Source organism: Carassius carassius, chromosome 32 (assembly GCF_963082965.1).
Source record: "Carassius carassius chromosome 32, fCarCar2.1, whole genome shotgun sequence".
Taxonomy (NCBI): domain Eukaryota; kingdom Metazoa; phylum Chordata; class Actinopteri; order Cypriniformes; family Cyprinidae; genus Carassius; species Carassius carassius.
The window spans coordinates 1,434,450-1,447,518 of NC_081786.1; the positions used below are offsets into that span (position 1 = coordinate 1,434,450).

Sequence of the window (13,069 nt, forward strand, 5' to 3'; positions counted from 1 at the left end):
AATAGCACAAAATTAATTTATCTAATCCCTGCGATCTTCAGAGTTAGGCCACATGTTTTCGTCAACATCACATCTAATATTATCCAAGGCGATGCACCTGGGATAAAACCGCTTTGTATGTCGGATCCACCCTTGGCAATCTTGAACTGTGATGTCCCTGCAGCCAGCATCCATGGCTTCAAGGAGGGACATCTGGTCATGTGGCTGATGGTCATAAACCTTCCACCTCCATGCAGAAAAGAACTCCTCTATGGGGTTGAGGAAAGGTGAATAGGGTGGAAGGAAGAGACTTACCAGTCTTGGGTGGACTTCAAACCATACTGTTATTGCTTGCGAATGATGGAAAGCAACATTGTCCCAGGTAACTACAAAGGTCCTCATGTTTTCACCCTCCTGATCCTGCTCTGGAACCAGGCGCTGGTGGAGATCATTGAGAAAGGCAAGGAGGCGCTCGGTATTATAGGGTCCAACCTGACATCTCTGAAGGAGTAATCCTGCATTTGCCATTGCTGCACACATGGTAATGTTTGCCCCTCTCTGTCCTGGCACATCAACTGTGGCCCTTTTTCCAATTATATTTCGTCCACGTCGACGCCTTTTGGACAGATTGAATCCTGCCTCATCTATGTAAATGAATTCATGAGGGGCCTGGTTGGCCTCCAATTCCATAATTCTCTGAAACAAGGTTTATGTATATCAAGTCATTACTGTATACCATACTGTACTGCAACCTATTACTGTGTAGGTTACCTACTTGCAATGTGCAAAGCTAATACAGTAATACTGGACATTGAATTGAATATACACTATACCTGGACATATTGTATCGTATCATATCGTAGCTCCTTGACTCTCTCACTGTTCCTCTCAAAGGGAACAGTGTAGAGCTGCTTCATCCGCACTCTGTGTTTGGACAAAGTCCGTGTAATGGTTGTGAGGCTGATGCTTTCTATATTGCCAAATATCTCATGGTCCTCCACAATTCTAGTTTTAATTTCATGCAGTTTTATTGCATTATTTGCAACAACCATTTCCACAATGGCAAGCTCTTGATCATTATTGAGGAGCTTTCCTCTTCCCCCAGAGGGTGGAAGACGTTGCAGTCTTTAGAATAGTAGAATAGAAACAGTCCATGTAAAATGCACTACTTACCTGTTGGTTTGTTGAAAGATGTGAATAATGGAGGCAACGGTTGACTGCCTCAAATTGGGTTGCACTCTTTCACCAGCCTCTCTTAGTGAGAGAACGTGGTTGATTACGTGGTCAATGATAGTGGCACGAATTTCATCACTGACACTGACTACTACCACGCATCCTTACACCTCTACCTTGCCCTCTCCTTGGGCCTGCTCCTCTTCCTGCACCTGCATCTCTCACTGCACCTCCTTCTGCATCTCTCACTGCACCTGCACCTCTCACTGCACCTCCTTCTGCATCTCTCACTGCACCTCCTTCTGCATCTCTCACTGCACCTGCACCTCTCATTGCTCCTCTCACTGCACCTCCTTCTGCATCTCTCACTGCACCTCCTTCTGCATCTCTCACTGCACCTGCACCTCTCATTGCTCCTCTCACTGCACCTCCTTCTGCATCTCTCACTGCACCTCCTTCTGCATCTCTCACTGCACCTGCACCTCTCATTGCTCCTCTCACTGCACCTCCTTCTGCATCTCTCACTGCACCTGCACCTCTCACTGCACCTCCTTCTGCATCTCTCACTGCACCTCCTTCTGCATCTCTCACTGCACCTGCACCTCTCATTGCTCCTCTCACTGCTCCTCCTTCTGCATCTCTCACTGCATCTCTCACTGCACCTCCTTCTGCATCTCTCACTGCACCTGCACCTCTCATTGCTCCTCTCACTGCACCTCCTTCTGCATCTCTCACTGCACCTGCACCTCTCATTGCTCCTCTCACTGCTCCTCTCACTGCACCTCCTTCTGCATCTCTCACTGCACCTGCACCTCTCATTGCTCCTCTCACTGCACCTCCTTCTGCATCTCTCACTGCACCTGCACCTCTCATTGCTCCTCTCATTGCTCCTCTCACTGCTCCTCTCACTGCTCCTCCTTCAGCTCCGTGTAGCTGTTTTCATTTTATTTTTTTCTCTAGAATCTTTATCTTACTATCACTCTCTGTTTTTTAAAGTGGTAAAATATAACTTACTTCACACCATATTTCTGATATTATCGATCAATCTTATCAGATTAACTTTGATCGTTGACTTTTATTTTATTTCCGTGAGTGCAGTACACCTGCAAAGCGTTAGCACTCGTTAGCTTGTCATTAGCGTCTTCATTCGAACCTATCGCTGTTTTCTCCTCTCCTCTCTCTCGCTCCAGTTTTTCACAAGTTCATCAAACAACTGCAGTAAGAATTTTCATCAAGCACGGTGAGTAATGGCTTCTCCTATCATTGTTTCTTGCACCTCTTGCCACATGTACAGTTTATCTATCTCTGTCGCTGATGAGGGATTCACATGTGATAAATGCAGGGAAATAGTTAGGCTGACAGAGAAGATTTCAGAATTAGAGACACGCATCCAAACTTTAATTGAGGATAGTAAGAATGTTAGGGCTCTAGATACGGCTTTGGATGCGTCTAGCTCAGGGATTCCTGTACATTGTTCGGTTCCGGAAACAGAGCCCCTGCAGCAGGGCAACTGGATGACAGTGAGGCAGCGTAGTCGTGGGTCAAAACACCGCTCTTCTGTTCCGATCAAAACATTAAACAGGTTCTCCCCACTCAGTGATGCACCCACTGAGAAACCTGATGAAAGTGCTCTAGTTATTGGTGATTCTATTGTACAGAACGTGAATATAGAGACACCAGCCACCATAGTCAAATGTTTACCGGGAGCCAGAGCGCCTGACATCTTGGCAAATTTAAAAGTGCTGGCTAATGCTAAACGTAAATACAGTAAGATTGTTATTCATGCCGGCGCTAATGATGTTCGACTTCGCCAGTCGGAGATCACTAAAAATAACATTAAAGAGGTGTGTGAACTTGCAAGCACGATGTCAGACACTGTAATATGCTCTGGTCCCCTCCCTGCTTACCGTGGTGATGAGATGCATAGCAGATTGTCATCACTCAATGGCTGGATGTCTAAGTGGTGCCCACAGAATAACATAGGTTTTATAGACAATTGGACGAGCTTTTGGGGCAGACCTGACCTGTTTAAAAGAGATGGTCTTCATCCCTCCTGGGGTGGCGCCACTCTTCTCTCTAGAAATATGGCAAATAGTCTTAGTGTTTATACTTGACTAACTGGGGCCCAGGTCAGGAAGCAGACAGACTGGCTAAACCGACCGTCTGCTAGCTGCCTCCCGTCACAGAGGTCAGTTAATTCTCAGCACATAGAGACTCTTTCACCTAGATATCACACTATAGAGACTGTGTCTGTTCCCCGAACTAGAAAATACAAAAAACGTCCAAACCAAGTTAAGATTAACAATTTAATTGTGGTTCAACAAATAAAAAACAGATGCCATACGGATAAACAAATGATAAAGCTTGGCTTATTGAATATCAGATCCCTTTCTACGAAAACACTTTTTGTAAATAATATGATCACTGATCATAATATAGATGTACTCTGTTTGACAGAAACCTGGCTAAAACCTGATGATTACATTATTTTAAATGAGTCCACCCCCCAAGATTACTGTTATAAACATGAGCCGCGTCTAAAAGTCAAAGGTGGAGGTGTTGCTTCAATTTATAACAACGTTTTCAGGATTTCTCAGAGGGCAGGCTACAAGTATAACTCGTTTGAAGTAATGGTACTTCATATAACATTATCCAAAGAAACAAATGTTAATGATAAATCCCCTGTTATGTTTGTACTGGCTACTGTATACAGGCCACCAGGGCACCATACAGACTTTATTAAAGAGTTTGGTGATTTTACATCTGAGTTAGTTCTGGCTGCAGATAAAGTTTTAATAGTTGGTGATTTTAATATCCATGTTGATAATGAAAACGATGCATTGGGATCAGCATTTATAAACATTCTGAACTCTATTGGTGTTAGACAACACGTTTCAGGACCTACTCATTGTCGAAATCATACTCTAGATTTAATACTGTCACATGGAATTGATGTTGATGGTGTTGAAATTATTCAGCCAAGTGATGATATCTCAGATCATTATTTAGTTCTTTGCAAAATTCATATAGCCAAAATTGTAAATTCTACTTCTTGTTACAAGTATGGAAGAACCATCACTTCTAACACAAAAGACTGCTTTTTAAGTTATCTTCCTGATGTATCCAAATTCCTTAGCATATCCAAAACCTCAGAACAACTTCACAAACTCACTGCTCCTCTCACTGCACCTCCTTCTGCATCTCTCACTGCACCTGCACCTCTCATTGCTCCTCTCATTGCTCCTCTCACTGCTCCTCTCACTGCACCTCCTTCTGCATCTCTCACTGCACCTGCACCTCTCATTGCTCCTCTCACTGCTCCTCTCACTGCTCCTCCTTCTGCATCTCTCACTGCACCTGCACCTCTCATTGCTCCTCTCATTGCTCCTCTCACTGCTCCTCTCACTGCACCTCCTTCTGCATCTCTCACTGCACCTGCACCTCTCATTGCTCCTCTCATTGCTCCTCTCACTGCTCCTCTCACTGCTCCTCCTTCTGCATCTCTCACTGCACCTCTCACTGCACCTCCTTCTGCATCTCTCACTGCACCTGCACCTCTCATTGCTCCTCTCATTGCTCCTCTCACTGCTCCTCTCACTGCACCTCCTTCTGCATCTCTCACTGGACCTGCACCTCTCATTGCTCCTCTCACTGCTCCTCTCACTGCACCTCCTTCTGCATATCTCACTGCACCTGCACCTCTCATTGCTCCTCTCACTGCTCCTCTCACTGCACCTCCTTCTGCATCTCTCACTGGACCTGCACCTCTCATTGCTCCTCTCACTGCTCCTCTCACTGCACCTCCTTCTGCATCTCTCACTGCACCTGCACCTCTCATTGCTCCTCTCACTGCTCCTCTCACTGCACCTCCTTCTGCATCTCTCACTGCACCTGCACCTCTCATTGCTCCTCTCACTGCTCCTCCTTCTGCATCTCTCACTGGACCTGCACCTCTCATTGCTCCTCTCACTGCTCCTCTCACTGCACCTCCTTCTGCATCTCTCACTGGACCTGCACCTCTCATTGCTCCTCTCACTGCACCTCCTTCTGCATCTCTCACTGCACCTGCACCTCTCATTGCTCCTCTCATTGCTCCTCTCACTGCTCCTCTCACTGCACCTCCTTCTGCATCTCTCACTGGACCTGCACCTCTCATTGCTCCTCTCACTGCTCCTCTCACTGCACCTCCTTCTGCATCTCTCACTGGACCTGCACCTCTCATTGCTCCTCTCACTGCTCCTCTCACTGCACCTCCTTCTGCATCTCTCACTGCACCTGCACCTCTCATTGCTCCTCTCACTGCACCTCCTTCTGCATCTCTCACTGCACCTGCACCTCTCATTGCTCCTCTCATTGCTCCTCTCACTGCACCTCCTTCTGCATCTCTCACTGCACCTGCACCTCTCATTGCTCCTCTCACTGCTCCTCTCACTGCACCTCCTTCTGCATCTCTCACTGCACCTGCGCCTCTAATTGCTCCTCTCATTGCTCCTCTCACTGCACCTCCTTCTGCATCTCTCACTGCACCTGCACCTCTCATTGCTCCTCTCACTGCTCCTCCTTCTGCATCTCTCACTGCATCTCTCACTGCACCTCCTTCTGCATCTCTCACTGCACCTGCACCTCTCATTGCTCCTCTCACTGCACCTCCTTCTGCATCTCTCACTGCACCTGCACCTCTCATTGCTCCTCTCACTGCTCCTCTCACTGCACCTCCTTCTGCATCTCTCACTGCACCTGCACCTCTCATTGCTCCTCTCATTGCTCCTCTCACTGCACCTCCTTCTGCATCTCTCACTGCACCTGCACCTCTCATTGCTCCTCTCACTGCTCCTCTCACTGCACCTCCTTCTGCATCTCTCACTGCACCTGCACCTCTCATTGCTCCTCTCACTGCTCCTCTCACTGCACCTCCTTCTGCATCTCTCACGGGGCCTGCTCTTCTCCCTGGGCCCCTTGCTCTTGCTCTTCCTCTTCCTCTTCCTTGTCCAGACATTACAGTGTTTGTCTTTTTCTGTTTCTGTTTCCAAAAACATCACTCCTCAAAGTCCTCCTTTTATAGTAATAGAAAAAAATAACCCCTGCCACTGAGTCTAAGCCAGACTGGAACCAGCTGTGGTTGTCCCAATTTACCCAACATAAATCAGCTGTATGTCAATTATTCAATTGTTTGTTTATTATCAGCTGAGATATATTGTTTTTGAACTGATATCATTGCAGAAGCAGAGGTTTTTCTATACTGTATCTAAGGTTTGGAATATTGTTTTTGCTACTGTGGGATGTTGTATGTTAACATTCGTAAATACTACAAAAACAATCCATAATTATGTTGGGAGGTATAGCTTGTCTGTTAAGAAAATGTAAGCATTTTGGAAATGTGTTCACTGACTGCATATTGTGTGAAAACGACATGAAATGTGTGAATGGTATGGCCACAAAAGACTGATGCTGTGCTAACTGTGTTTAGAGTTTTGGAAATGTGACAACTGTTTGGACAAACGCTTGTTAGCGACTGAAAAAAACTGTACACGTCCACAGGACTGAAGTTAATTTTCATGTTCGTTTTGTAAATGTTTCATGCATAGAAATCCGTAGCCAAGTATAATGTTCTGTTTTATATTTAGCAGTCCACTTCACATATATATATATGGTTTTAGTTTTATTGATAATAACCCTGGTATGAAATGTGGAAAAGATCATGAACTTGTTTGTGTGTGTGTATATATGTGAGTGTGTGTGTGTGTGTGTGTGTGTGTGTGTCTGTTTGTTTGTGTGTGTGTGTGTGTGTGTGTGTATGTCTGTGTGTGTGTGTCTTTGTGTGTGTGTGTTTCTGTGTGTGTGTCTTTGTGTGTGTGTGTTTCTGTGTTTCTGTGTGTGTGTGTGTGTGTGTCTGTGTGTGTCTTTGTGTGTGTGTGTTTCTGTGTGTGTGTGTGTGTGTGTGTGTGTCTTTGTGTGTGTGTGTTTCTGTGTGTGTGTGTGTGTGTCTGTGTGTGTCTTTGTGTGTGTGTGTTTCTGTGTGTGTGTGTGTGTGTGTGTGTTTCTGTGTGTGTGTGTGTGTGTGTGTGTGTGTGTCTGTGTGTGTCTTTGTGTGTGTGTGTTTCTGTGTGTGTGTGTGTGTGTTTCTGTGTGTGTGTGTGTGTGTCTGTGTGTGTCTTTGTGTGTGTGTGTGTTTCTGTGTGTGTGTGTGTGTGTGTGTGTGTGTGTGTCTGTGTGTGTCTTTGTGTTTGTGTGTTTCTGTGTGTGTGTGTGTGTGTGTGTGTGTCTTTGTGTGTGTGTATGTGTGTGTATGTGTCTGTGTGTGTTTGTGTGTGTGTTTGTGTCTGTGTGTGTTTATGTGTGTGTGTGTGTATGTGTGTCTGTGTGTGTGTGTGTTTTTGTGTGTGTGTGTATGTGCCTGTGTGTGTTTGTGTGTGTGTGTCTGTGTGCGTGTGTTTTTGTGTGTGTGTGTGTGTGTGTTTGTGTGTGTAATATAAATTATTTTGTAACATCAGGTATTAAACTTAATGAAAATAAGAAATGTTGCCTTGGCTAAAGGTATACAATCTAGTTGAAAGCTAAATATTCTTTCGATATATTTTATTTCCGTTTAAGGAAAGTTTTTAACAGTAATTTTTATGGTTTTAGTTTGAGTGAACTATAATAACCTGCCATTCACAATCCATTCAGCTATTTTAAGACTCTCATTGAAATCTTAACAGCTTTAAATTAGAGACAGAAAGGATAACTCCACACGCTCTATACTTGCATAATAAAACCATTTTGACTCACATCAGTGTCTCATATTTCTTTGTTGGGTCAGTATGTGTGTTAAAGCGAGGTACAGTCAGTGGTTCTGGGTGTATGTGGTGATTTTGACTGTTTGTAATATTGAACCAGTGTTATTTAGGACACAGACTCAACCGAATCATCTGAATAATAGTGTGTGGGCCGACTCTAAGTCATCCTCTGTCCTCTCCTCATCATTTTCTGAGTTTAAACACACCAAACTTATTTCCTCTCTCCAGCTCAATCTAACATCACTTGAAGTCTTCCTACTGTACACACCGGGGTGAATGAGCTTTCTGTCAATGCCGATGTGTTTTTATCTTTATTTATCACCTCCACCAGCACAAAACTCCTACAATCCAAAGTGCATCTCTCAAAAACATATATTAGTTAATGTGAATATGGTTACTCAAATAAAAGTCAGACATATAGCCTTAAATTACATTATACTGAGGTTGAGTGCTAAATTGCATCCAAGCAAACATCACCTAATGAAAAGAACACAGTTTGCACTAAAACAGAAACAAGTGTCAAATAAATGTAAATGCTAAATATTAATGGCGAGTTGCACTGAACTCCTGTTGAGATGGAGCTCATCCCACGAACACATGGTTGAACTGTCCGGTGTTCTCGGAGCGGCTCTCTCCGGCCTTCTCCACATGCTCGGGGAAATGCGTCTGGACGCAGGAGTTGACGGCCTCGGACAGGTCACCGGGCAGAGACCACATCTTCTTCACATGTTCGGTCACAGCGTCTTTATTCAGCTGCACACAGAGGTCAAGAAACCAGAGCCGCGCTCAGTCACAGCACTCAACATCAACATGATGCTTTTATGCTTTATAAAACTGATCAGATAAAGATTCATTATAATATATCTTGTGTCCTGAAATCAGTTTGAATATGCACTTTGAAACTGCAATGCATAATTCTTGGGTGAACTATCCTAAAGTAACAAAACAACTAACAAAATATTCACAAATACCTACACTTTTAAAAGATAAGCATTTATTTGAAATCATAAATCTACAAACAAACACATTTAACATTTTTTGAATGAAATAATGATTAGTGATTGATTAATTTGGATTGTTTTTATTTTTTTTATTATTTAATGTATTATTAAATTCATGAATAATTTTTATTTATTATTTCCATAGAAAATATAAATATTTTATTTATAATTACTAAGTGTTTTATTTTTGATAATGTATTTTTTTTATGATATTTATTTTAACTACTTTTTTTTTATTAAATTCATTATTTTTTTATTAAAATTAAAAATTTGTAAATTTTTTTATTATTTTGGATTGTTTTTATTATTTGCTATTATTTAATTTATTATTAACTTCATGAAACTTTCTATTATTTATTATTTTCATAGAAAATATAATTAATTTATTATTACTAAGTGGTTTATTTTTGATAATGTATTATTTTAATGATATTTATTTTAACTACTTTTTTAATTAAATCATTATTTTTTTTATTAAAATTATAAAACAAAATATATATATTATTTGATTAATAATTAGTCAGTCTTTTTTAATGTTTTCACCTTTTTATATTATTTTTTTCTAATTTAATTGACTTTTATAAGACGTTTTTATTGATTTTCATCCTTAAAGTGGTAAATACTTCTAGTATTGGTATCCGTCTCTGAAGATAGATGGAGCAGCTCCAGATCTATAAATGCTGAGAGATTTAAAAACTCTGGTCTGACAGACGGCCGTCTGTTCCCTTCAAACAGAAACTCACGTCAGCCAAAACATGTCAAACTAAGACACATCTGTGGGAGAAAAACTCCATTCACAAGCCAGGTGTTACTACAACTTCCAGCACATCTGTCCTGTAACAACATGAGGAGCAAGACTCACTGATAAAGACGTCAGTAACATTATTATTCAGATGCTGAATTAGTCATTGGCTTCTCTTGCAGTTTTTACAGTCATCACTGCATTATTAAATTCAGAAATGCCTTTCCTGAAAAAAGAATAGGCCAGGCCTTTCATAATCTATAAGCTGATATTCAGTGGGAATAGGCAAAGAAAGTTATTTTGATGGTTTTAATAAAGTCTGGTTATGATAAAATCCCCTTTATTTAATTTTAACAAAGTCCTCAGAAGTTTGGTTTTTCTAATGACGTCTCTTCTGCTCATCAAGGGTGCATTTATTAATTTATTATATATAAAATATACATTAAAAACAGATATATTGTGAAATATTATTGCAATTTAAAACAGCTGTTTTCGATCGGAATATATTGTATTTCTGTGATGCTCCGCAGTGTCACATGATCTTCAGAAATCATGAAAATATGATGATTTTATGCTCAAGAAACATTTCTGATTATTATCAATCTTGAACACTAGTGGTGGGCGATACTGCAAAATTTGGTGTGTACCAAATACATATAGGGTCAGTATCGTCGATACCGATACCGATACCGATACCAATACGATACTTTTTAATTAAAAAAACTTTTGTGTAGGGGAGTGCAGTAGGTCTATGTCATTATTTATGAGGTGGATGAATGAGCAATTATTTAGGAAATATTTTTTATTAATGTATTGAAGTCCACAAAATTATTAGTTATTAGGCACTGTAGAATGAATTCTTTACAGCATAAAAAAAAAAGAAAGAATAAAAAAAATATCTCCCTTTTTCTGGTTTTAAAAGCAAATTAAATAAAGTGCACACAATTATTACCGAAGAACAAACAAAGAACAAATATACCTGTGCAATTACATTCCCTGAGCCCCTCTTCTGGACTTCAATGTGCTATCAGCTTCGCTCACTCTGTTCGCTGCTCCTCGGCGCGTTGTGTCAGTGAGTCACGTGACGACACAACAACCAATCACAGCAGAGCAGCAGGAGGGGGAGGAGTAGCAAAGTGGGCCAGGATGTGAACGCAGCGTTTGCTCGGGATTGTAGAGGTAGAAGACACGAGCAAAGTATAATGAACGTAGATGAGAGATATTTAAATTAAAATATCGATTCAATTACAATTGTATCGATACGATACCAATACCAGTGTTGGCATCGATACTATCGATATTTAGATCGATCCGCCCACCCCTATTGAACACAGTTGTGCTGCACAATATTTTTGTGGAAACCATGATGCATTTTATTTTTCAGGATTCAGAGAAAGAACAGCGTTTATTTACATTTGGAACTTTTGTAACATTATAAATAATATCTTTACTGTCACTTTTGTGTCGCTGTATAAAATAATTTCTTACATTTTTTTTAATTTAATTGTACATATTTATGATTTAATTATTAGTAAATGGTTTAATTCTTATTAATGAATTATTAATTAATTTACATTTTTATGATTAAATCAATCACTTGTGCTTTATTTATTTATTTTAAATATACTTTTTTATATGATTCATTGTTTTACATTTTTAGGATTTATTTAATTATTACCTTTCCAAGACAATGCAATAGAAATAGTAATCTTTCTCTAACATTATACCTTTTTTGTCACTTTTAATAATTTTAATGCACGAATAAAAATAGATTATTTTAATTTTACATTTTCAGGATTTAATTAATAATAAGCAACTGATTTATTATGATTTATTTTTAAACGACTCCTTTATTTTAATTTGACATTTGCATAATTTGATTAATCACTACCTTTTCATCAAGTCAAGCAAATGGAAATATAAATATTTTGTAACATTATAAATGCTCATTTTCTCACTTTTAATGCACCTTTGCTGAATAAAATGATTACTTTCTTATGAAGAAATGTTTCTTCCGAGCGGCTGTGTGTAATGTGCACACTCAGATTCAGACAGGAGTGTGTTGTAGGACAGAAGACAGGGTCAGTGTGTACCTGAATGATCAGTTCTCTGATGCTGGCCAGTGTAGCCGCCTGTTTCTTCTTCAGACTCTGTTCCTGCGGTGAAGCATCAGCGCTGCTCTTATCTGCCGACTGAGAGAGTGTGATATTACATGCATTATCAGCACACACACACACACCTCTGCCATGTGCGCTCACATACATGTTCTCGAGTGCAGCACATATGCATTAATATGCATGCAAGTGTTCAACATTGTGGTGTTGCATTGCTCTCCAGGTCATGTGCATGAACATGTGTGTGCGTCAGTGAGACAGAAGAGAAAAGAGAGTCCATGTGCATCTATTGTTCGCACATCACGTTGATCTGACACACATACAGCTGCTGAACATCTGAGGAGACTCTATCAGTCCGTTCTGAACTCAATAATAGAGGACCTTTAACTGTAACTCGAGGTGCTTCGAGCAGTTTCAGTTCTCTGCTGTCTTCTAAGAAAACATCCTGATTGGATAAAACCTCATAACTTACTGCAAATGAAGCATAAGTTGAAGCACACAAAACTCAACGTACAGTCGGCTCTTCTAGACCAGGGATTCCCAAGCTTTATTCACATATTTACATGCTCACAATTCTCTTATGTTGTTTACATAAAGGTCACATAACATGCAAGTAAACATATTAAATAGTCAGTGTGTTTTCTTTTGTTTGTTTTTATTTTTAAATCATTTATTATAATAAATATTATAAATAAATAATATATTATATTTTTTATATTATAAGCACATTTTTAAATACATTTTATATTATATATATATATATATATATATTACACTGTTATAATTTAATTAATTATTAGTAAATGTTTTATTCTGATCGTTTTTATTTCAAAATTTTTATGATTTATTTCATCGCTATTTTTATTTTGACCATTTTTATATTTTGGAAAATTTATTTTAGTTGAATTTTTATTTTTAGTGAGTGTTTTATTTTTATTGTTTAATTTTTTTAAGTATTTATGTTAAATTATAATTTTATTATAATTAATTTTTTTTATTATTTAACTATTAGTGCTTCATTTAAATAGTTTTGAATTTAAAATAATTTAAATTTTTATGATTTAATTAAGTGTTTTATTTCAAATGTTGTTTTTATTTTATTTTATTAGTTTATTTTGTAATTATTTTTCTTATTATTAATTATTGCCTTTTTTATCAAAACTTTTTTTTTGACCCCTACTCTTCCTCACTAACCTCAGTTTGGGAAACCCTGTGCTAGAAGTTTTACTCTCTTTACTATAAAAACAGCCAATTTTCAATCATCCTCAACTCTTCTCCATATTG

At 39.4% G+C, this 13,069-nt stretch overlaps 1 protein-coding gene across 1 annotated transcript in view; it reads right to left on the reverse strand.

The window, feature by feature from the left end:
• Positions 1-8,501: 8,501 nt before the first annotated feature.
• plcb2 (phospholipase C, beta 2) overlaps positions 8,502-13,069 on the reverse strand; it is a 36,020-nt gene continuing 31,452 nt past the window's right edge. The window contains exons 31-32 of the mRNA XM_059519794.1: positions 11,765-11,863; positions 8,502-8,681 (exon numbers count right to left, since the gene is read on the reverse strand). Of these exons, the coding sequence (XP_059375777.1) occupies positions 8,511-8,681; positions 11,765-11,863 (270 nt within the window). The 3' untranslated portion in view covers positions 8,502-8,510. The remainder of the gene's footprint in view (positions 8,682-11,764; positions 11,864-13,069) is intronic.